At 33.1% G+C, this 26,529-nt stretch overlaps 2 protein-coding genes across 6 annotated transcripts; one reads left to right on the top strand and one right to left on the bottom strand.

The window, feature by feature from the left end:
• Positions 1 to 1,130: 1,130 nt before the first annotated feature.
• On the top strand, positions 1,131 to 22,652 carry LOC139488443 (putative amine oxidase [copper-containing]). 5 transcript variants are annotated; one of them, XM_071274063.1, is made up of 6 exons: positions 1,172 to 1,240; positions 7,311 to 7,419; positions 9,394 to 9,471; positions 11,641 to 11,741; positions 13,865 to 15,957; positions 17,104 to 17,747. In XM_071274063.1, the coding sequence occupies exons 5-6, from the start codon at positions 13,873 to 13,875 to the stop codon at positions 17,419 to 17,421; spliced, it is 2,403 nt and encodes an 800-aa protein (XP_071130164.1). In that variant the 5' UTR covers positions 1,172 to 1,240; positions 7,311 to 7,419; positions 9,394 to 9,471; positions 11,641 to 11,741; positions 13,865 to 13,872; the 3' UTR covers positions 17,422 to 17,747. The 5 variants fall into 5 exon arrangements, with proteins under 5 accessions (XP_071130156.1, XP_071130181.1, XP_071130164.1 ...); XM_071274071.1 differs by having other exon boundaries at positions 1,191 to 1,240; positions 7,267 to 7,419; XM_071274055.1 differs by lacking the exons at positions 7,311 to 7,419; positions 9,394 to 9,471; positions 11,641 to 11,741 and having other exon boundaries at positions 1,131 to 1,240.
• On the bottom strand, positions 2,094 to 5,075 carry LOC139488470 (uncharacterized). The gene is made up of 2 exons (XM_071274093.1): positions 5,003 to 5,075; positions 2,094 to 4,179 (listed from the first exon to the last, which is right to left on the bottom strand). The coding sequence occupies exon 2, from the start codon at positions 4,083 to 4,085 to the stop codon at positions 2,532 to 2,534; it is 1,554 nt and encodes a 517-aa protein (XP_071130194.1). The 5' UTR covers positions 4,086 to 4,179; positions 5,003 to 5,075; the 3' UTR covers positions 2,094 to 2,531.
• Positions 22,653 to 26,529: the final 3,877 nt, after the last annotated feature.

Here is a 26,529-nt window from a genome sequence, read left to right as displayed (position 1 = left end):
CCAATGTTGCTCATCATTACTGTGAAGTTTCATGAAGTTTTGAGCATTTTTAGAATTTTGAAAATTTTGGTGTAGTTTCCATGGCAACATAGTAGTTCCAATGATCGCCAAAATCATCCAACACCTGTATATAGTGGGCACCTACATTGTTTTAAAATATGATGATTCTGAGTTGAAGCATATCCAAACAGTTCACCAAAAACCAAAAGCTCATTTTTTTCACAATTGTGCCGTTTCCATGGTAACGGCAGCCATATTAAACTATTCCATGCCATAATTAAAAAGGGGGAAGGATATTAAAAATCAAATAGGTAACGAATAGGTAACGAATAGGGAATAGGGAATAGGTAACGAATAGGTAACGAATAGGGAATAGGGAATAGGTAACGAATAGGGAATAGGGAATAGGTAACGAATAGGTAACGAATAGGGAATAGGGAATAGGTAACGAATAGGCAACGAATAGGGAATAGGGAATAGGTAACGAATAGGTAACGAATAGGGAATAGGGAATAGGTAACGAATAGGTAACGAATAGGGAATAGGGAATAGGTAACGAATAGGCAACGAATAGGGAATAGGGAATAGGTAACGAATAGGGAATAGGGAATAGGTAACCAACTTGACGCCCATCTGTTTAGTGATGTTTCCTAAAAGTACTGTTTATATAGCGACATTTAATGTACTGATTAGTGATGTTTTCTAAAAGTACTGTTTATATAGTGGCATTTAATGTACTGATTAGTGATGTTTCCTAAAAGTACTGTTTATATAGCGGCATTTAATGTACATGTAAATGCTAGTCAAATTGTTGGTAGTGTATACAGCAACAAATTAAACGACAGCTACCGAATTAGAGGCTCTTGATTTGGTGTAACAATACAACATACGTACATACTTTGTTTAGCAAAGTAATGGTGTTACTGTACTGATAGTACTAGTAAGACTAAATAAATGCGAAGTTCAAAATTCGTCCAACAAAACAACTACATGTTCATCTGGACATAAATGCCTGCATATTTGAGATTAGCATAATTTAGGCAGTAAGCCTTTGTTTTTTTTAAGTGTTTTACATTTTTTATCATCAACATAAATGCATTATGAATGATTATTGTAATTTATCATCATTTGTGAAACAGTGGGAAATGATTTTGTAATTATTGAATTATTTGTTGTTAAATGTCAAAAGTGAATGGTATTCTCTTATCAAACTGAATGTAGTAAAGGCTACAATACTTGTGTAAGTAAATTTATTATTACTTCTTGCAGAACGTAAAGGCTTTTTTATTCTATAAAGATTGATATGTTGTGATTGTATATACTACTACACAATATCTATTATCTTTCCGCCAAAGGAGTAGGTCCGGTAAGGACCGATTTTGGCCTCAAATTTCAGGTTCATCTGACGAAAGATTTTGACCACTTTTTAAACACTTAAATGTCTATTTTATTTGAATTAATTAGTTTATGTGAAACATTTAAACAGATTTAGTCATTAAAAACGATCCGATTCAAGCTCAAATATGAAAAATCTACCTAATATGCCGAAAAATGTCACTTTTCAGATGGTTTTTGGTAAAAATGAAAGTGGCCGCATCCGTGTTCATCCTCAACCTTTATATATGTTATGTATTATCATAAAATACAACTTACATTTCAATATTAAGGATGAACACGAATGCGGCCACTTTCGTTTTACACGAAAACCATCTAAAATTTAACTAAAATGCTAGAATTATGAGGATTTCAGTAATTTAGCATGACTTAATGGTGCTAGTACTGGATATTTGTGCATTGCATTGTCAAAAACAGCCCATATATATGTAGCAGAAGCATTTTACTGTCCAATAAATAACTAAAGGTTTACATTTGAACAATTTTGTAAAACTGCTATATTTTGGGGCCAAAAAGGGGTCTTACTGAACCTACTCCTTTTATATCCCTCAAATAAGTAGCATGTATTCGTCATGCTGTATGAAATAAGAAGATGCGGTATGACTGCCAATGAGACAACTCTTCACAAGAGACCAAATGGAAGGGAAATTAACAGCAGCAGGTCAACGTGCGGCCTTCAACAATGCCTAAACCGCATAGTCAGCTTTAAAAACCTATTTATTTTTAACAGATATTGAACTTATTGTAAATCATGTTTAACACAATTAAAAAAAGAGAAAAGCATTTTTTTATAGTACAATTCATAATTAATTAAATGTCCCAATTTTGATTCGGCAATTTTTTTATTTAAACAAAATGTTAGCTTCAACAATACATATTTAAACAATTCAGTGTTCTTAGCTTGTTGTTGCTTTTGAGTATGTATCTTTGATTTTGGCAACTTTAAAACATTAACAAAATTTTGTTATAACCCTACGGCTGCTTTCCCAGTAAAGACCATTAAATTACTTATCAACATCTATGACATTAGACATTAGACATTTTAGACATTTTTTTATTATACCAATCATGGGCCCTTGTCGTAACATTAGTGACAAACTAAATCTTTCAGTTTTACATGACATAACCTATGCTATTTACAATTCTTGAAAAATTGAGATCTTTCTAACTCCATGCACCAATAGCAGTTTTCGTTTCTTTCGGTGCACCGCCAGTGATCTAGGTGATGCTATTTCGTTCAGTTCTAATCTCAGCATTTTATCCTTCCCGTCTTGTGAAATATGGGTGATACTATGCCTCCCGGGACTAAGTTTCGCAACAAGAATACTGCTATCTTTTAGCAACGCTATTCCATGTATATAGCCAAAACCATCAACTTTCAAAGTAAATTTTCGTTTGCCACTATGTGTGTACGAGTGCACCAAACATTTCTTTGTTTCAGCATAACTAATAGTTTCTGCATTAATGTCAACTGGACCTTCGTCATTGTGTTTCATTGATATAATGTTAATACTATTATCGCTCCCAACTAAATATAAACCAGTTTTCTCGCAAACTACTACTAAAAGACTGTCTTCAAATGCGTTTAGACCGGAAGCGTTACTAGGGAGAATAAGTTCATCAATTTGTTCCATAGTACTGATATCCCGAACTTCTACTCGTCGATCGTTCAACATTGATATGAAGAGTTTCGAATTTCCAAGTACAGCCACATCAAACGGTTCAAATGTCAAAGAAACTTCTTGAAATATTTGACCCTTATCCTTGACATGCAAAAGCCTCTTGTGAGCCGTGTCAGCTAAAATGATACTCTCATCTGGCATAAATGCAGCCCCAGACACTTCAGGGAGAAACTTGTCAAGAGAAGTATTCATATTAAACTCCTTACTGCGTTTTAAACGTGTTCTATGCCATCGGTTGTCTTCTTTGTTTTCAATTGATGTTTTTGGTTTCACAGTTTTAATACTGGGTAAGAACGGATTGATATTAAGCATTTCTAAGTTCACGTAAGCGTTAGCTTCTATTGTGTCAACTGAGCCTAACGATTTTATGTTCAGAACATCTTTTATGGCTTCGGCGAGTGTGAATTCAACTGAATAGTTTCGGATGGTTTCATTTAGTTTCGTAAGATGTTCTACCTCGTGCTTTGCAATCGCCATTCCTTTCTTAGCAGCTAAAATAATTTGTAAATTAGACCCATATTCCTTAGCTTTCGCGGATTCGTCGTCATGTGAATCAAGAACAGCACTTCGATATTTATAATCAATTATTTCTCCCGAAAGGTTTGTAGCGTATTTTTCACATGTTTTATCCAGTTGACTTATAAGTTTGTTCTCTAGTTCTATCAAATGATAATTAAGATTTTCTCTTAATTTCCTAATTTCATCGCGAATTTGTACCTTTTGAGTTTTAACACTCTCTATATTACCTTGTCTTTCTCTTTGCAACTTTTTATATACTTTTCTTATGTTTCCAAACTTAATTTTCAACGTTTTGAAATCACTGTTCAGCTGAGCTATGCTGGCAATTTCACTGACTGATTCCACCCCATCACAATCGGAATGGTCATTTCCTTGACATTCGGCACACATGCCAACGTCATGCACAGGACACCATGAAACAATCTCTTTAGATTCATGCTTTTCACAATTCTCTGAAATCTTAATGTCAGGTTTCCCACGCAAATCCATTGTAAATAAGAATTTAAATAAAACTAAATATTCTAAGCTAAGAGTAAAAAAGTAGGAATAATGATGCGGTCCTACATTTTGCGTACTTGCATATCTGAAAATAAAATAAACAAAATGACCAATAATGTAAACTGGTATAAATAGCTTCACTGAAATTGGTTCTTTCTTTGTTTTTAAATGTTGTTTCTTGTCTATCGCTCAATATTCAAAACAATGCATTAAAATCTTACTGAATCTTTAATGCTTGTTATCTAACAGGATTTTTAGATAGAAAAACTTTCTAAAAATGAGTTTGTTTACAGAACTTATAAATAATTGTCCGGAAAAGTCCCCCTTCAGACTTGCTTGTCGAAACAAAAAAAGAAACACACACAAAAAAAAACCACAATAGACTGTACTTGATTCAAAATGTTTACAAAAGTCATGTAAATGAATTTGTATCATGCCTAGGTATTTCAATACAGTAAAGTATTGTCGGATGCCTGAATAGAACCAAAAATAAAATCGTTTGATTTGAATCAGGACAGATAAGTAAGAACTGTAGGACTGTCATGATAGATAAGTAAGAACTGTCGGACTATCATGACAGATAAGTAAGAACTGTCGGACTATCATGATAGATAAGTAAGAACTGTCGGACTATCATGACAGATAAGTAAGAACTGTCGGACTATCATGATAGATAAGTAAGAACTGTCGGACTATCATTAGCACAGACATTCACCCCTGTGTCTTACTCTCTTAGTATGGTTCGCGTCGATAGTCCAATATTGTTTAGTTGTGTCATAGTGCTGTTTGATCTTTGATATAATGGAATTGATACTGTATTCAATGGTATTTTTTCTTTTTTTTTTCTCAGTTATGGTCATCCCCTTATTGTAAATTAGTCTTTGACCTGGTCAAAAAATGTAACTTACCTTCGCACTTTGTACCCCTTCCAGTCTTTGTTTTAAAACTACGTTTGTCTATATTTTGTGTTTTGATTTAAAGTGTCGATTTCTTTCAATCGTATTTATGTTAACAAGGAAATTACGACTAAATAACACAAAACATTAAACGGTATTTGAACATATTGATCTTCTATTGTTCTATTGATTATTATCGATACAAGATTGTCACCTTTCAAGTTTGTTATTGAAATATGTATTTCATGTATGACGTAAAAACATTTATGTACATTTTCTTTTCTGCGTATTTTTTATATTGTTATATACCATTTTTCAACATACAGTTAAAAAAAAAAGGGAAAAGTAAAATAAAGTATTAAAACCCCAGTGAAAGGACATTAATAAACTTCTGAGTTGACATCGATATGGAACTTAAAACTTTAGCAAAATTCGTCTATGATCAACTTTGCATGAGAAAGTTGAATGTTTGTTAATTACTTCAGCAATACTGACTATTGAGCTAAGGAATTATCATCAATGACACAAATGTATGTCTATTTCATATTGATTGGTTAAACAAGCCCACAGAAGATGGCTACCGTACAACTTTCTTCCTAATTTTTAATCTTTCCCTTGTCAAAGTAACCCGATTTTTAACTTGCAAGAGCATTTGAAAATATTGGTTGTAATAATAGTTAATCATGACTTTGATATGTTCTAACTGTGAATGTTTGCTTAATGTTCAGTGGCAAATATTTCATACTCATCAAATAGAAAGCCGATAGTGCAAAGTCGGTTGACAAAAACACAGGATAGGAATTTCGACTGTAACTGTACAATGAGCTAGGGCATTTTGAATATGGACAGACATTTTGAATTGCAACATGTCGTATAAGGAACGTCGCACTTCCATGTGCAGACGTGATACTTTCTTTGAAATTTGCATTATCAGCGGTATTAAGTTCCCCATGCAGACTGGACGTGACTGTGTATTTATACATCCGAGAGATAATACTACTTAATGTATACCTCCGATATTCTCAAAGAAAGATAACTCTATGACTAAAATTGTACTTGATCATAATGTACAAAGTCATATCCAAGTGCACATATCAACCAAATCTAAATGATGTTGATGTAAGCAGCTACAGGTCACAACATGGCCTTCAACAAGGAGTAAACTCAAATACAGTTGCTAATTATAATTTAGGCATTTCACCACATAAATATATTTTAGTAGCCGTGTTTAAAATATATATTAATCATAAACATATTATGCACCTGTATAATTCCCCATACATTTAGTATTAAATTTGCATGTAAAATTTCACTTTTGATCTTCTGTCAATTGGTCAATCGGGGTTTGTTTGATACACAAATTGAATAACTATAAAATGGTGTACATGTCTTTTACAGTTGTTTGCACTCAATCTGGGTATCTTCATGTTCACTTATCTAGATTCATCCATTACTGGCATTATATTATTGTATCGTTATAAAGAATGCGAAGACGTTGAATTGAATGTTCCTCATCGATCAAATGATAAAATAAATCGTCAAGATACTACTAGAAGGCTTGTAGTTTAGAATGATAGATGCATGTTTCAGAACTATTTGACGATATTCGTCGCACAGTTTATTCGCTTTATTTGCATGAATTTCTCTGCGAACGCAATAGTTTATTTCGAAATACAGTGTTATTAAACATTAGATATGGTGTAACTTTGTGCTACAAAAATGTCAAATGAATAATTGGAGTCGTCATATGCTTCTTTGAACAGGAAGCAATTTTTAAAATGGGGTCCTAACCAAGGATAAAAAAGGAGGGGGTCCAACCTTATGTCCCCATTCAAATGCATTGCTTGTCCAACACAAGGGAGGGGTTCCAACCCCCGGACCCTACACCCGGGTCCTACACTGCGATCAGATTCTGACGATTTGAAAAGTCACTACGTTACCAGGAATCAGTATTACAAAACTTTACTTGTCAGTAAAACGTAGAACAGGGTATTAATAATCAGAACCTTACCAGGCTTCACTATTGTTTTTTTCACCGCCTCTGGGATATATATATCCGGTGGTGATGCTACACTGTGGTTTACATAAGACTCAGGGGCGCTCGATATAAATCAAGTACAAAATTAGAAGATAATTGAAAACCAAGTATTCAAAAAATGTGTGCCAAATCAACTAATTTCCCTACTTTGATATGACTGATTTTTAGTGTGCAGTGTGGTGGGTATATTTGCGTGTAACCCATTCTCCACAGCCTTATTGATTCGCTTTAGAAACAGCATCTACAAGGTCAGAGTACTGAGTCTCCTTTATATATACATAGTTTAACTTTCCATTTATCGTTCGGACGTGGTTACGGCGTAATTTTCCAAATGGAAATCCATTGGTTAGAGTAGTTGGTAATGTGACTACACCATGCAGAAGGAAAATAGGTACATTTAAAAAATAATCAACTTCAATAATTTGGGCTAAATGAAAAACAAAAAGAAAGGACAGAACTTAAACATAAAAATATTGAGAACAGACACAAAACCTTATCACCAAACCACAAAAACAGTGACAGATACGTCAATATTGATTTTTAAGAGAAATTTGTTCTAAATAATGTTTAATTCGTTTAGTTACATCAATTTTGACAATAGATATAGTAAGATGTGGTAGGAGTGCCAATGAGAAAATTCTCCATCCAAATAACAATTTATAATATTGAAAGTAAAAGTTTATTTTCCGACATATAGAAATAAGAAGATTTATATAAATGCCATTGAGACAACTCTTCATCCAATTCAGAATGTCTAAAAAGTTAACAATTATAAGTCAAAGAACGGCCTTCAACAAAGAGCCTTGTCTCCCACCAAACAGCAATTATTCGTAACTGGATAAAGTTCAATCCATATATCAATTGAATTATCTGTGCATTTGATATGACCGAATAAAAAGTTGCATAACGAACTTGTAAAATATTTACATTAGCTTAGAATTTAAAAGGTTATTGACAAATAGAAATTTATAATCTTACATGTTTCAGATGTAAACAAATGTTTCGGACATGTGAATTCATAACGAATTTTGAGATCATTAATAGTATTGAATAAATTAAATATGCCTGCTGCATAAGAAATGTACATGTTCCGGACCATATGAGTATTTGGGACCATACGCGTATGGTCATGACCATATGCGTATACTCATATGGTCCGACCATATGACTATTATACTCGTTTGGTTATTAACTGGCCGGACCATATAAGTATTTGGACCATATAGGTATTCTTTTTTAAAACACATTATAAACGTTTTAATAATACACAAACTTTATCTAAAAAAACAGTGATGGTTTCATGACAATTTGTTAATTTTATAATCCAAAAACTACGTAAAAATTAAATATTGATGCCATAGTTAGTTTTCATCGCTAGTTACATTCTTGCATGTAGGTTTGATGTTCACTTCCACAGGGTGTCATATTTTTTGCATTTGCAAGAAATTTGTGCACGATCCTTTTCATTTACACCTTTTGTTTGCAAGTTAAAAGCTAGCCTTTTTTGCAGCTGCGTACAGTGATACCGAGGTCTTTGGCCATTTTGATGTCTACGGTGTTTTAAGAAGCTCTAGATCTCAAATATCGTATAATGACTGCAATACACCATATTCACAAGACAACTTAAATGAACTATGTTACTTTCCGGTGACTTCTTACATGTAACAGTTCATTAAGAAATTTTTTGATTTTTTTTTAGTCGACATATTGCCATTCACTCGTAATAACAAATCGGTAATGACCATCGGTAATGACCATCGGTAATGACCATCGGTATAAAATGTGTTTATTTTAAATTTGACAATTAATTAAAATTAACTGTGCGAAACTTCTTATTTTTATCTAGCTTATGATTTAATTATAATATAATAATAAAATTACCTATATGATAGCGTATTTTTACTGAACGGTCATACCATGTGAAGAGTTTAAAAGTATTAAAAGTAAACTGTTTAACAGAGTTTTAATTACCCCGACCATACGCGTATGGTCGGACCAAATGAGTATATACCCATATGGTCATGACCACACACGTATGGTCCAAATACTCATACGGTCCGGAACATACACAAAAGAAGTCAATATAATTAGACAGTTTGAAATATAAAATTTAGTACCAAAGTAATGTGTGACAATAACCTTAAACACAGCAGAAACATTGAGCATAGACCATTCATTTACATATGTAGAAAAAAGTGTCACTGTTTAACAATATAAACTGGATGATACAGGAAACCTAACCCATACCTAAGTCTCTGTAAACATTGCACTATCCTAGAAGTCGAATTCCTCTTCGATAGTATTATTAAATCCATTGATGCATTATTCCGAAAATTTGTCTTTTTATTCATAGTACATGTACAAGTCATGTAGTATGATGGAACGAAACAGGTGATAAAAAGTTAGACTCTTTAAAACGAAAATAAGAGCACGAAAATTTGAGGTCAGTCCTTGAAAATATATTCGATATAAATATAGTTGTATGTTTATATTCAATTTTTGCTTATGTTTGTTTGTAAACCATTTACAAAATTTATCTAACTTGCACATTCGTCTATATTGAAAATATAAAACATTTTCTGCAAATATTAATGATTGATTTACGGTAAGATGCATAACTCAAGTCACCAAGTTGAACAGTATTTTTTATGCAGATGCTTATCATGCTTATTGATGCATGAGATTTGCATATATGTATAAGATGTGCAGACAGCCATGCAGGTGTAATTTTAATATGTTGTTCGTGGTTTTTACAGAGGATGACCTTGAGGTCACTCCGATGTATTGTTATCGCTTAAATTTCCGTCATTCATAAATTATAGTCAAATTAGTTTTGGGTTTTCAACACCAGTGAAAAAAGTGCATTTTCATACCTGCGATTTCTGTTCTCCGGTTGTACGATGACGATGTTTCAACAAAATATGGAATCATTTCAGTTGTTGATTTAGTCAGAGACATATAATACAATTGTATTATATGTCTCTGATTTAGTGGTGAAAATTTGACTGAATTATATCTTAATAAATACGATTTTATATGTTTAATTTGTGTTTCAGAAAGAGGTCAGGTGCTCTTGCTCATTCATAAAATTATCGTTCATTCATAAATTTATCGTAAAATAAAAATCACTACACAGGTTATACGTGTAGTGTAAATGACCACCTGTAATCTAAAAATAGCGGTCTCACTAATAACGACAAGAAGAATTTTAGCGACAAGAAGCGTCAAGAACGGACAAGAAGAATAAATTAAGCGACAAGAAGACTATTTAGCGACATGAAAACTTCTCGTATCGCATGAGGATGACACATATCAAATGAACAATTATGTGTGGGACTTAGTTTTAAGAAATGATGTCAAAGTAACACTATGAAAATATTTTTATTAAGCTGAAATATATATTTATTTTTTACATGTTTATGTCTTGTAAGTTATTTTATTTCTGTCCCATTTTTCAACATTAGCGTCTCGAAAGGTGAAATGTTTTAACTGAATGGTTAATTTAAATTAATTATGAAAATTGTTAAAATTAAATAAATAAAAGTAATTATTGCCCAGTTACAAACACTACCAGGGGATAATCCATAATTAACCCCAACTTTAGCCTGGTAAACTTGTTGTCTCCTTGTGAAATATAAAACATATTAAAAATGATTTCCTGCTTAAGTCTTTTATTGATATAAAGTCAAAACCTTCTTGCTTTTCACTAGACAACCATGTCCTGTCAGGTTTAATTCTTATATATATGTAGATGAAAAATAAAAGTCCCCAAAACATTAACATGGCAGCAATTGCCTTTACAGCCTTTAAGGCTTTGATTTTTTTTACAGAAGAGTGTCCACCATGCACTTGCACTGCACTATAATAATAGTAGAATAGAATTATCATATACAAATAGATAAAAATTATATATACATGCAATCATAATATTAATAATACAGGCGCGGATCCAGAGGGGGGGGGGGGGGTGTTCCGGGGGTTGGAACCCCCCCTTTTTTGGCCGATCAATGCATTTGAATGGGAGCATATAGCTGGAACCCCCCCCCCCCCTTTACTCTGGGTTGGGAACCCCCTTTTAAAATGGCTGGATCCGCCCCTGATAATATATATAACAACAAACCAGTGTATTCTCTACGACTATTATTATATAAGTATAATAGTCCAAGGTATACTGATTTCTTGCACTACAATATAATAGCTATTACGGTGAGGTTGAATTTCCTGTCATTTATTCATCATCCAATCACGAACTTCTATCAGAAAAAAAATATCTCTGTAAATTAACCCAAGTTTCAGGTATAGAGATGTGATCTGTTTCTGTGACATGCGCTTTTGACCATCCACAAGAACCTGCGGTCATCCGATGTTCAGTACTTCAGTACTTTGATTACCTTTTACTTTCAAAAGGAAGCGGAAAATATAATTTTATCAAATTTGTTACTGCGTACAGTCTTGTGTATTTTTTAAACGATCGCCTTTAACTCAAGTGCAACTGTTCTTCTGGTCAATGTTATATTATAATTGATAAAGTATCGCGTATCAGTGTAAAATTTAACCTTGAACTGATATGGCTGTGTTATCTCTTACTTTTTACAAAACATTATTTGACAAGGTGAATGACATACTTAGTTATGACTGCTGGCGAAATATAGAACACATAATTATAGTGCATTTCTTGAGAGAGTTTGGATAACATCACAAAATTGTAAACACGTAAGAAAACTTTATTAATTCTAATATACGCTTGTTGAACCCTATTAAACATATGAATAGGTGGACGTTAAGTAAATAAGCTTTAAACTTTAGCATGGGAACTAACAAATGGAAGGATGCATGTGACTAGACACACAGTATCGTTATGTTGATTAATATATAATGCGCACACGCTTTTTTTTGCCATGTGCTTATATTATTTGTTGTGTTTGAAGGATAAGTAATTGTCAAAACCGTAGAAGTTGCAGCTATTTAATGCAATGATAATATTTTTGACTTTTTATGTGTGTGCAAAACATGCAAAACAAATACCCTTTAAAAACAAACGAAATTTCCATGGTCATCTGTATGCTAATTTACAGAGAGAAAGTTTCAAACTCATGCAATATAGAACTTAAAATAGGCATTCTACATAATAATTATGAAACAAGGCATGTAAACTGTTTGTCGGCGTATATATATATATATATATGTCTATATTTAGACAGTCGGGTTTTGGTAGTTGCATTGATCTGATAAGTACTTCCTGTATTTTTGGTAGTTTGTGTGATCTATTGTATTATCTAATATATTTACTAGTTGGTGTGATCTATTATTTTGTCTAATATTTTTGGTAGTTATTGTGATCTATTGTATTGTTTAATATTTTTGGTAGTTAGTGTGATCAATAATATTTGGTGGTTGGTATGCTCTATTGTACTGTCTACTATTTTTGGTAGTTGGTGTGATCGTAAACTGTCTAAAATTTTTAGTAGTTGGATTGGTCTATTGTATTGTCTTTAATTTGGTAGTTGTTGTAATCTGTTGTACTGTCTAATATTGTATGTATCACTGTCATCCTTATTGCGTATAATTTTGGCTAATAAAATTCTAATGAGGTACATCTCAGTCAGGATTGATTGATTGGTTGTTGTTTGTTTTACACTAAATGTCCAATATTTCAGTCATGTTCAAAACGAGAGCAAATGCAACAAAACAAATAATAAGTAGGTACTGTAAGTCATTCAACATGGAGAGGGAGGATGTAATTTCTTGAATGCATGCATATGTAATTCCACTTGTTCTTGACATGCTTCATGTATCTGCTCTCACTTCAAAATAAAATTCATCAACTTTTTGGATTGCCTGGAATAGAACTAAGAGACCCCTATGTTATGAATTATTGTATTTTATTAAGCAAAAAAAAACAACCTCCTTTATGAACCCCCGACCCCAACTCTCTTTAGTCAAACTCTACACCACTGGAATGTTATTCAAGTGATTATTTTAGCCTTTGAACACAGGCACTTGTCTCAGAAAAAAATTCCTATAGAATCATATTCAAAACAGTGTGGCTGTGGTCATTGATTGACGACCTAAATTTTCCCATTGACTGGGACAGATTATGTGAACGTTTGTCTGTAACGACCGCTGCTCACTATGTACTTGTTAAAGACACTTAAACTGTGGGATCACAAAAGGTTCTCAACACCTAAATAAAGTAATTAGAAAAACTAATCAAGAATAACACGATGTTTTGATTTATATCAATAATATAAATCAAAACATAAAGTTATTCCTGATTAATTTTTCGAATTATTTTAATATTAAAGGCGTTAAGAAGCTTTGGTGACCCCACAGTTTAAATTCTATAATAAGTAAGTAGTGAGCAGTGGTCGTTACAGACAAACGTTCACCTAATCTGTCCCAGTCAATGGGATAATTTCGGTCGTCAATCCATGGCCACAGCCACACTGTTTTGAATATGACTCTATATATGCCTGTGCCTTTAAATGAAGCAATAGTGGTGCCATGATAAATGGTTTTTCTAAAAATAAATAATAAAACTTGAGTTGTATTAGTCTAAAATAAAAGAATGTTCAGTACCGTTTTATTGCTTTTCATATATAAATCAGAAGATGTGGTATGAAGGCCAATGAGTAAACTCTCTACGAGAGGCCAAGTTTGTATCATGTTTGTTTGAAGGGAGTGCAAGATTGTACAAGTGCATTTAACACAGTTCTACAAAATGTGTTATACTGGCTTTAAAATATATTGCAACGGTTTAAACTAGATAGACATTTTTCATTTATTAGATAGAGTTTAGACTATCATGTTTATATATGTTTGTTTCTCTTTCACAGCTGGTATTATGACAGATCCTAAATCCAGGCGATCATTGGGAAGATGGCGTTTAGCAGCCATCATCTTGGCGATTGTATCATTAGTACTATTTATTTGTCTTATAGCAATTCTTGTGACAACTCACACTAGGAAAAAGAAAATAACTACCTGTGGTAGTAAAGAAAAAGGACAGTATGGTCATATTGATCTTAAGGAATCAGATAACCCATCTGTGTTCCATCATTTAACTTCAAAAGAAATAGAAGGTTTGATGAAGTATTTATATTCTCAGAAAACGCTCAACTTGGTTAAGGCAGCAGACATGAAAGTCAATACAAGCTACGTCTTTTTAAGTGAATTATTTTTGCCAAGCAAAAATTCTGTACTGGATTATCTAGACAAAAAGGGAACTCAGCCACCACGAGAAGCACGTGTTGTAATGTTACGAGGAGACAAACAAACACCAGATATTGAAGAAATTATAGTTGGTCCGTTACCGAATCCAACCAAACACAGACCGAATCCAAATAGGAAACAATCAATTCCATTTATATACCGTCCTGTTACTGGACCAGAACACGTTGGGTCGATAGAAATGGCTACAGTGAAAGTTGACCAAGTACTTGGAACAATGTTCGAAGAGGTTTACGACGGAAAACTATTTAATTGTAATAACAAATGTTTAATGATTCGGTACATAACACCGGTGTCGTCTGTGCAGTCCGGAGAGAAAAGACGTAAAACATGGTATTGGCTGTCACAGTCTGCGGAGTACTTCATTCTACACCCTCTAGATTTTTCTGTTTTGGTAGACTTGGATGGACCAAAATATACAATAGAACAAGTTTGGTTTAATGGAAAACTGTATAAAACGCTGACAGATGTTTTAGATTACTATAAAGCAAATAAGGGATCGATCTTAAAGGTTAAATTTCCAGATGTTAACAGAGATCTCTTCTCTACAATGAACCAACGTGGTACACCACCAATTAGTCCTCCTTTAAGAAATCCAGTACAAGTCTCACCTGATGGAAAGAGATATAATGTTAAGGATCGACATGTTGAATATATGTCTTGGCAATTTGATTTCGGGATGTCACCAATAAGAGGTCCACAACTGTTTGATTTGAGGTTTAAGAACGAAAGGATTGCGTATGAATTGAGTTTACAAGAACTTTCTGTGTTTTATGCGGGATACAAACCGATGCAAGCTTTAGCTAATTATTTAGATGGTGTTGGTTTAATAGGAATACAAGCAAAAGGACTTGTCCCGGGGGTCGATTGTCCAACAGACGCCACGTATTTTAGTTCTACATTTCAAGTGGAGTCAGATGGTCCATTCTCATTTGAAAATGCTTTCTGTCTTTTTGAATACAACATGGGTATGCCTTTACGTAGACATCATTCTTATTCGTTTGCTTACGGCAGGTTTTACGAAGGGATGGAATCAACAGTGTTGATTTTACGAACAATTGCAGTCATTATTAATTATGATTACGTAATAGATTTTATGTTTTATCCTAACGGAGCTATGCAGGTCAAGGTTGTTTCTACTGGTTACGTACTTGGCACTTTCTATACTGATAATGAAAGTAAATACAGCTTCAAACTTCACGAGAATTTTGCAGCTAATATACATCAGCATTTGTTCAACTTTAAAGTCGATTTAGACATTCAAGGAACTGCAAACCGATTTGCAACTGCTAACATTGAAACTGAAGATATACCAAACAAGTTTTCGAAAGATTCGAGTGCAAGGTTAATACAACACAAATTTTCCACTTCTCTCAAAACAACAGAGAAAGATGCTGCATACAAATTCGATTTTGAAACTCCAAAATATTTACTCGTATACAAAGAAGATGTCAAATCAAGAAAAACGTATCAAAAGAGTAAAAGTTATCGAATACTCAATAATGGAATGTCTAAACTAATCCTCCCAGAGGGGAAAGGAAACGAACCAAGTATAAGTTGGGCCAGAAATCAACTTGCTATTACAAAATATAAGGATTTGGAGCCAACGAGCAGTTCTTTATACTCAATTCTAGATGCTGAAGACCCAATCGTACATTTTCAGAATTTTATTGATGATAATGAACCAATTGTGGATGAGGTAAGTAATATATAACGTATATAGTTATCAAAGGTATCCGGACTATAATTAAGTACGCCAGACGCGCGTTTCGTCTACATAAGACTCATCAGTGACGCTCATATCAAAATATTTATCAAGCCAAACAAGTACGAAGTTGAAGAGCATTTAGGATACAAAATTCCAAAAGGATGTGCCAAATACGGCTAAGGTAATATCATATGATGTATTCAACATTTTATGTATGAAAACTAAATGATAATCTATTAGAAAACAGCGCAGTAGTCAACACTTCTTTGCTGACCTGAAATTTCATGATATGTTCATATTATAAATTAACTGTTTACTAAACTTAGAATTTTTGAAAATCTAAGGCTTGTCTTCCTCAGAAATAGATGTGCTGTGCTGTATATGCCAAAACGTCTAGGAATACTTGTTCCTAAATGCTGTTTCGTTCTTTATTTGGCCTTTTAATTCTTTTTTATTCGAGCGTCACTGATATGTCTTCTGTAATCGATGTACGCAACTTTCAGAATGGCCTTCATAATGCATGATTGATGTTAAAACTTTAGAAATACGCAAACATCAAGGAACACTCCATTTATTTTTCATTTCACGATATCTATTCATTCGTATTACAGACCATGTAGAATAGAAAAAAGCACAACTACTGAGGTTTAACTCAATAGAACTGTGACAGCATGAATGATAAACAATCTTTCGCTCAGACAATTTAGGTTCATCATATCATCAAGGATCATACACTGTGAATATAAAGTGCAAGTTATCCCAAAACAAAACTGATCATACACACCATTGTATTATTTCAAAAAAAGCAAGTTGTATTCCATAAACTCTGACAACACTGCGGATAGCCTGATCCAATCTGTTGCGTTTATCATGTTTATATCTGTAGCAAAGGGAACCAATCTCTAATTCATCTAAATATCTTCAACAAGTATAAATTTATATTACACTCATGATTCTTTCAGTGAAAATAAAGCCAAGTTCGATGATGTTTTGATAAAACTACATATATATACCCTAGATTAAACACCATAAAAGCTTTCCTTACGATATATTTCTAGGAGAAAAATATCGCAGATTACAGAAAGAACATATGCATTCATTTCTTATATAAATTGCAGATTATATTTATTTTTTTAGGATTTGGTAGCATGGGTCACAATGGGTATTCACCATATTCCACACACTGAAGACTTGCCGGTTACACCTACTCCAGGGATGGAGTTAAGCTTTTACCTATTACCATACAACTATTTCGATGAAGATCCAGCAATTTCTTCCTTGAATGCAGTTCGTATTGAACCAAAAGATAATACCAAACTTAAGACATCTATTAACATTAACCGTTATGGCGTCAAACAAAGTATGCAGTGTATACCTGAAAAAAATAAATATGACGAGGAAATTAGGGAAAATCCGTCATTAATAATTGACACTGAAGGAGGCACATTCTTGTAAATTTATATGTAATAGAGAAACAAGATTTAGGAATTAAACCGTCTGACCAGTGAAAAAAATATTGTACTGTCATGACAATCTGTGCGTACATTTACTTGACAAATACTACAATTATGTATGAATTTACTTAACAGCTAATATGCATTTTATACTCTTTTTTTTCGTGACGTATATGAATATTATGCTTGATTCCATGCCATCAGAGTGTATATTTGTGTGTGTGTGTGTTTGCAAAATATAACAGCTGTCATTAAATGTCCATTACTGCTCTCTTCAAAAGCAAACGCTTTATTTCATATTTTAATTAAACACATTTTGTACATTGGGCTCTTTCAATTTTATTTACTATTTTTGGTGCCGGAATAACAAGTTTTGTTCACTCAGTATTCCTTAGATTTTGAGAGATTTGGTAAGCCATAAAACTAGGCTTAACCCACCATTTTTTTCTGAGAATGTGCTGTGATCATGTCGGGAATATGAAAGTCCGTCTCTATGTATTTTCCATCGTGTTTGGTTGATTTGCAACCCGGATTTGTTTTCGCTTTATCGATTTATGAATATTTAACAGTGGTATACTGATGTTGCCTTTATATGGTCTCTGATAGATAGTCGTCCAAATTCAATCAAAACACATCTCCAGATTTATATATTTAAGTTATAGTTAAAACTATATGATCTCACCAGCATTTAAAGAAAGTATGCAAAACGTATTGTTTTACTTTGTGATATTATTTAATTTGACTTCGGTGTATGATAACAATGAACTACAACTTGATCAAATTAAATACTTTTTATTCATATGAAAATTTCAAAATTTCATATATTTTCTTTTTACGGGGACATCATTTATATTTGTATAAAAATCTTTGTTGTGAAGTTGTTCGAAAATGAAAATATAATGGTTTTCGCCTTCTCTACGTTACAATGTTTTCTCCTTGTTAATGCTACGCTTCAAAATACGTTTTATATTTTACGTGTACACAAATTGTTTATGTACCGAAATTGTCTTTTGCTGTAGACTGCATGCTAATCCCATGGTGGTTATATATTTGGCTGTTGCTGTGTCTTCAAATACACCCAACATTTATATGTATTGAAATATTATGGCATGCAACTTCTCTGCAATTACCGATAAAGTTTGAAATAAAAGTACAACTTATTTTTCAGGAATATTAAGTATGAACAAAAGTTGGTAGTGTGAACACTAATAACTTTACCCTGTGATCATGGCAGATCCTAGCTTCAGGCAATCAGTCGGTGGACGGCATTTACCCGTTTTACTCTTGCTACTGATAACAATATCACTACTAATTGCAATAATAGTGATAGTTACTAATACTCATAGCAATCGAAAGCATCAACCTACCTGTGGCCAAAATAAGAGAGGACAGTATGGTCATATTGATCTTTCGGAATCCGACAATCCTTCTGTTTTTCGCGATTTGACTTCAAAAGAAATTAAAGCTTTAATGAAATATTTACATAGGCAACAAAGTCTTAATTTAGTCAAAGCAGCGGACATGAAAGTAAATTCTAGTTATGTTTACTCGTGCGAAATGCATCTACCTAGTAAGAGCTCCGTCATTGATCATCTTGACAAAAATACAAAAAAGCCACCAAGGGAAGCGCATGTCATTATCTTCAGAGGTGATAAACAAAAACCAGATATAGAAGAAATAATCGTTGGTCCTTTACCCAAACCAACTGGTCATAGACCTGTTTCACATAAAAGGAAGTCTATTCCTTTTATATATCGACCAACTACCAGACCGGAACATATCGCGGTAATAGATATGCTAAATGTAAAAATTGACACCCTTCTTGGAACAATGCTTGAAGAATTATACGGGGGACGACTTTTAAATTGTGACAGTAAATGCTTAATCATTCGGTACATAACACCGGTATCGTCTGCACTGTCTGGGGAAAGAAGACGTAAAACATGGTATTGGGTGTCGCAATTTGCTGAATATTACATCCTACATCCCCTTGATTTTGCTGTATTGGTAGACATGGAGGTAACTAATAATTCAATAGAAAACATATGGTTTGATGGACAACTTTATGACAATCTATTAGATGTTTCGAATTATTACAGTGCAAATAAGGGTTCTATTACTAAAATTAAGTTTCCAAATGTGAACACTGATAGTTTTTCTGCAGCGAAACAACGCGGTACACCACCAATTAGTCCTCCTTTAAGAAATCCAGTACAAGTCTCACCTGATGGAAAAAGATATAATGTTATTGATCGTCATGTCAATTATATGTCCTGGGAATTTGATTTCCGGATGTCGACAACAAAAGGTCCACAAATATATGATTTAAAATTCAAGAAAGAAAGGATAGCATATGAAATAGGCTTACAAGACATTGCCGTCTTTTATTCAGGTTACAAACCCATGCAAGCTATGGCTAATTATTTAGATAGTGTAGGGTTACTCGGATCCCGTGCACAAGGTTTAGTACCTGGTGTCGATTGTCCAAAGGACGCAACATTTGTAGGGACGACGTTGCTGGTGGAGTCCGATGGTCCTTTTTCGTATGAAAACGTATTCTGTCTGTTTGAATATAATACAGGCATGCCATTACGCAGACACCACTCCTACTCGTTCAATTATGGTAGGTTCTATGAAGGAATGGAAACAACAGTACTGGTTTTGAGAACCATTATCGTTATTGTCAACTATGACTATATTATCGATTTCATATTTTATCCAAATGGTGCAGTGCAAGTAAAAGCCGTTTCGACTGGCTACGTATCAGCTACGTTTTATACTAAAAATGAAACTGAATACAGTTTTAAACTTCATGAGAATTTGGCAGCTAACATACACCATCATATGTTCAGTTTTAAAGCCGATGTAGATATAAAAGGAAATGAAAATAGATTTGCGACAGTTGACATTGAAACGGAAGATTTACCCAATAAATTTTCAAAAAACCCAGATTCAAGATTACTTCAACATAAATTTTCTTCGAATCTAAAGGAAACTGAAAAAGAAGCTGCGTATAAATTTGATTTTGAAACTCCAAAATATTTACTTCTTTACAAAGAAGAAGACAAGACAAGGAAATCTTACAAACAGAGTAAAAGTTATCGAATACTTAACACAGGAATGTCCAAACAAATCCTACCAGAAGGCAAAGGTAACGAGCCTAGTATAAGTTGGGCTAGATATCAAGTTGCAGTGACTAAACACAAAGACTCAGAACCAACCAGTAGTTCTATATACTCTATACTAGATGCTGAAGACCCAGTTGTACATTTTCAGAATTTTATTGATGATAATGAATCAGTTGTGGATGAGGTAAATGTATAAATAACCGAAAAGATATCCCAAGGTACAAATTTTTCAAAGATAAAAGACACACTGAGATCACCCCCAGTTTTTGGTGGGGTTCGTGTTGCTTAGACTTAAGTTTTCTATGTCGTGTCTTCTGTACTATTGTCTGTTTGTTTGTCTTTTTATTCTTAGCCATGGCTTTGTCAGTTTATTTTAAATCTATGAGTTTGACTGTCCCTCTGGTATCTTTCGTACCTCTTTTTGAACACTTGGCCGGGTTAAACCATTTCTATCACTGCCATAAACATGATAACACAAAAATCAATTGTGTTGGAAAATCACTTAACCAAAATCCACAAAAAAGAACACAGGTTGTACATACAAAATAAAAATAAATAACACCTTTTATAAGATTATACACGGTTACTGAAAGCAGATCTTGTCTTATGAATGTAACTTACAGTCATTCGTCATACACTAAAGTCGTTGGCTGTATTGCACAGTACATTTCAAACTGAAATGACACCAACAATACAGGAAGACAATGATTAACTTATGCAAACGATGCTTAAAACAAAACCATTTAAGACGAAAACAGACAAAAGGAACATTTTTAGTAAGCAAATTAATGAACAATATAAAATTTAAAAAAAAAACTGATTTTAAACTTAGATTTTTTATTTAAAGGTGACTTTGTATCTAATATGTTTGTAGGATTTAGTAGCATGGATCACTATGGGAGTTCAACATATTCCACACACTGAAGACTTGCCGATTACCACTACCCCGGGGATGGAAGTAAGCTTTTATCTATTACCATACAACTATTTTGATGAAGATCCAGCAATATCATCATTGAATGCTGTTCGTATAGAACCAACAAACAAGCTGAAGCATAAGACATCTATCAAAATAAACCGATATGGTGTGGCACAAAATTTAGAATGTTTGCCAGAGGAAGACAAATACGATGGGGAAATTAAGAAGAATCCTTCTATAATCCTTGATGCTTGATCATGAGAAGACAGTGTCGCTTTACTTCGATATTTGCTGTCTTCGTTTAGAATAATTTTCAGACATATTATTTAATAACGTATATGGTTTTGTTGGGTTTTTTTTATTCAACAACATATTTACTTACCTAGTCCAGCATTCTAGTGAAGGGTCTCTTTATCTTAACAAGAAATCAAGGATTTCTTTCTGTTTAACAATAATACATTAAATAAATGTATATATTTTTTTAATTTTACTTTAAAATACTTATAATAATGTATATGCAGCATTTATATATGACTATATTTTTTGGACCTTTTGAATTATAGCTCTTCATCTTTTATATAAGCTTTGGATTTCAAATATTTTGGCCACGAGCATCACTGAAGAGACATGTTTTGTCGAAATGCGCATCTGGTGCAACAAAATTAGTACCGTTGATTTTATTATTATATAATTAATCAGTTATCGCTACGAAAATTTTTGATCAGAGGCCTTTTTAAAATCATATATGTACAATCTTGCTTTGTGATAAACTTTAATTTTACAGGTATCAAGGGCAAGAATATTGCACTAAAAAGCAAAATATATTTAAATTTTTAACAAAACAATTCAATATAGTTATCATAAAAGTCCGTAAAAACACGTGCTTTTTCAACACGTACAATGTATGTTCCTCAACTACCTGTTTTCAGTCGCATTTACTTTATTAAATTCAACATGTTTCATTTACTATCTGTAGAAGCAGGCTTTTGCAAGCCGTGTTTTGGTTTATAATTTTGATGGCATGTGTTTTTCCTTACTACGTGTATGTAAAGTATATGTTAGAATATAGTAGTTCACTCTATGAATATTTTAAGTGTTCATTGTATTTCTATATTCCAAATAAAAATGCAACTAGCAATAATGTTGGATATGCTTTTAAGTGTAAATAAAACTGTGTGTACTATGTGTCTTTACTAGTCTTCACATATGCTTGGTTCATTAAAATATATACTTGTAAATCAGTTGATTTACTAAACATAAAATATTTATGATGGTTTACACCCATCTACAGATGATTTCGAATATCTGGATTTAGTCGATATATTTGATGCTTTCGAAAGTCTTCCAGAAAGTGAACCTGTTTCTGTCGAGTTCTTTATGGGAGTGCGTGTTTCGGGTTTTTTGCTGATCTGGGTTGTCGGACGACTGTTTATCAGTGGAAGTGTATAATTATCCTTTTTGGTCTTTTGGTCACTTGAAAGTTGGTTACATGGATCAAGCTTTGTTGTTAATGTTCCTAAAGTTGTCAAATAAGATTCTTGATTTTTCGGATGGATATATAAAATATTTATATCTTTAAAAGAATGTATTAGTACTTTGATTTGTTTTCTTTCTTCAGTGGTGGACGTTTTCAAATTATGAAGTGTAATAAAAACTTGGCTATTGGAGCCGTATTCTTTTACATAATCTAGCTCCTTTTTATGCTCATTAACTTTTTCGATCAACCCAGAAATCTTTTCCTCCTGCTTTTCAATGTTTGACGATTTCAAAAGATGCACAGTTGATAATTCTGATAGCAATGCATGTTCTAATGCTTCAAGGCGATCAATAATGTTTTGCTTATTTGCAGCAATAGATTTCTGTATATCGTCCTTTTGTTTGTCTAGTCTTTTTAAATTTTCGGTTCGGTTCTGTGTTATTTTTTTCAATAATTGAATATCTTCTTCCATATCTTTAGTCAGTGTATGTAACAAAGGCGATTGTTTGATTCCCTTTGCTACATTATCTAATGACTGCATTCTATCGCATCCTCGATGTTTTTCCGTCATGCATGATCGACAACACAGGGCATCATGGTATGTACAGTATAGATCTACAATTAAATCAGAGTGCAAAGGACAATACTTTTGAGCGGTTAAATTTGAGGATACATCTGGCGGCATATCTTCTATTTTCTTTAGTGTATGGGACAGAGTAATTTTATTTATTCGATGCGCGTTATTACAGTTCTGACATAATGATTCCATACAGTCACAACACCAGCTTACTGCTTCTGATGAATTGTTTTCTCTTTGACAAGGTTCACAAAACGGAATTGAAGACATAGTTATTATCTACAAAAAACGTTAGCATGAGAAATTCATGTACTGTACATATGAATAACATAGTGATGGTCGATTAAAGGGAAATTTTTATGAAGCCTTCAAACTTGAAAAAAGTGTTTCCCTGATCCAAAACTAGCAATTTTGCTATAAAAAAAACGTTCAATGAAGTCAAAGCAATTTAGACAACTTCGAGTTTCCCGAATTATGATTAATATGAGCAACAGTGTCTGGCGTCAGAAAACATGTTTAACCACGCCATATTATATACATGTAGATGCCCGTCGCTAATCAGGAGCCTATATTTCATTGGTTGTCGTTTGTTGCTGTATACATGTATATACATGTATATATATCATATTTGATTATGATAACGGTTATTTACTTGTCTCAAACAGAACCATTTCTTTTTCAATTTTTAAAACCATTTGACTTCTATTCAGTTTAAAAAGTGAGTGTAATTCAGCTAATTAATTCTTTAACACATAAAGATACAGAGGAGGCTTCAGAAAGATACTGCCTCAGCAATGCCAAATTAGTACTTTAATCATTGAACCCATTGCTTGACTTAATATTGATAATATAAATTCTATAGGGTAAAGTAAATAATTATGTACAAGGGGAAATGTTCTCTTAAACACTTCGTTGACTTATGCAGTGATTATAAACTTAAGTTAATTGTGATCATACCTCATGAGACGATCGTGCTGTTCAGTGACCGATCATCTGCACCTTTTAGAGGAATTTTGTCGGGAAACTTCCTATAAAGTTTACGCATTAAATTTTTACATTATATTATTAGGGCATCCAACGCGATAAATTGAGATTCCTTTTGATCAACTAAAGTTGTCATTACATTTACACATAATTTGCACCAATAGAACGAATTACAACCACGATTTTCCTTATCTTTTTACGTATATAATGTGAAAATATAGAATAAACAAAGAATCATATATACTTACGTACAATGCTTTATGCATATGCAGGATTAGTTTTTTTTAAAACTATGTCGTTAAAAAGTTAATCGTATGTTGTGTTCAAAACGATATTAAATGGAACAATGACTTTTTGAAAGAGAATATCTAACTACATATCATTATAACAATAAGACTAAATGATCCGAAAGATCAAACTGACAACAGTAATTTAAATATCTTAATCAGTAAAACAATGTGCCATTATATATATTTTCACATTAGCATATATATACAATCAAAAGTGGGTTAGAAATCTTACAAACATGCGAGTTGCTTCATTCTGTGATGGAAGCTTTGATAGATAATAATCGACATTTGGCCAGATAAGTTAATTGTTTTAAAGGTATAGAAGTCTATCAAGGTTCGTTTCCGTCATCTTTTCTCTCAGTTATTGGTATCAGACTACATGCATATTAAATTTTATAAAGCATGGCCCAATACAAACCATAACACCCAATAGCAAATAGTTCGATACGTATTATTAATAACGATAAGATTATACTAACAAAATTAGTACTGCAAATCTCCAAAGAGTTGTTGCAAGGGTTCTTTAGTGTGCAAAGAGTGTGTCACTGTCATGTAATTATACACAAGAAATTGAATTTAATTTCCAAATCTGATCAGACGTGGCTGCGTATTTGTACATTCCACTCAATGAAACGGAAGCTCATTTTCTCTTACACAATCCATTTATTATTTTTAAAATATATACCATTTTTCTGTTTCCTTTGATGTTCTAGCACAACTTGTGTAGTTTTAAAAATAATTTATAACTGAGCGTGCAATTACAGAATAAACATTTTTGACAAGCAAGTGTCAAATTTTAACACAACTTTATTTAGTGTGCGTATATACTATAAGAAGAGAGATAACTTTTGTTTACATAAATACCAAAAACGTAAAATATATTTCTTTCACAGGCCCCTAGTATTGTTTGGGGATATCCTTGAGTTTGATGACATTTTTCAAATATCACATTAGGATCAAGTTGCGGATCCTAGATTTCTTTATAAGGAGGACATAATGGATACTTTTTATACAATTTCGAACGATTTTATGCTGATTATTCAATCCGAAATAAAGCCTATGCCTAAGAGGGGTGTCTGTTTTGCTGTTAGGGATGTACAAATACTCAGTAATCTGATCGGAATTTTTTTCTTTGACCAGGTTAAACCCGGTATAGATTTATTTTGGTCATCTAGAGCTATGGAATTATCCAATCTATAAGCAAAGTCCATGCTTCAGTAGGTGTTTGTTTTGCTGTTCGGGATCACAGGCACTTGTTATTTTCCTATACTAGTATACATTTGTACCTTAATAATAAGGTAGATGGGGAGGGGGGGGGGGAATCTGAGACAAGTGCCGGTGTTCGGGATGTACAAATTCTTAGTCACATCTAATCGGAATACGTTGCTTCGTATATATATAAGGAACGTGTCACGGATACTGCGTGTTTTAGAGTGTTGTATCAGCTCTTTTGGAGATCAACAACATTTTAAAGGCTTAATTGCCTTGACCCTACATACTGCCTTTTCCCATTGGCAGTCTTATTTGCACACCGACATCACAGATGATCCATATCCTAACCTCACCTATACCTTTTTTTTTCTTTCTTTTTTTTTGGGGGGGGGGGTAAATTTTATATCACACATGACGACAAACGGTTAAACATAATTTTCCTTAATTGTAGTAATTAGAACTCTTTATCCCGCACTTTGGTGTTCTACTATACAGATACAGCCCTAGATATCGCTATGTTGT

This window comes from Mytilus edulis, chromosome 1, assembly GCF_963676685.1.
Source record: "Mytilus edulis chromosome 1, xbMytEdul2.2, whole genome shotgun sequence".
Classification (NCBI taxonomy): domain Eukaryota; kingdom Metazoa; phylum Mollusca; class Bivalvia; order Mytilida; family Mytilidae; genus Mytilus; species Mytilus edulis.
This window is presented reverse-complemented; position numbering and strand designations above follow the sequence as displayed.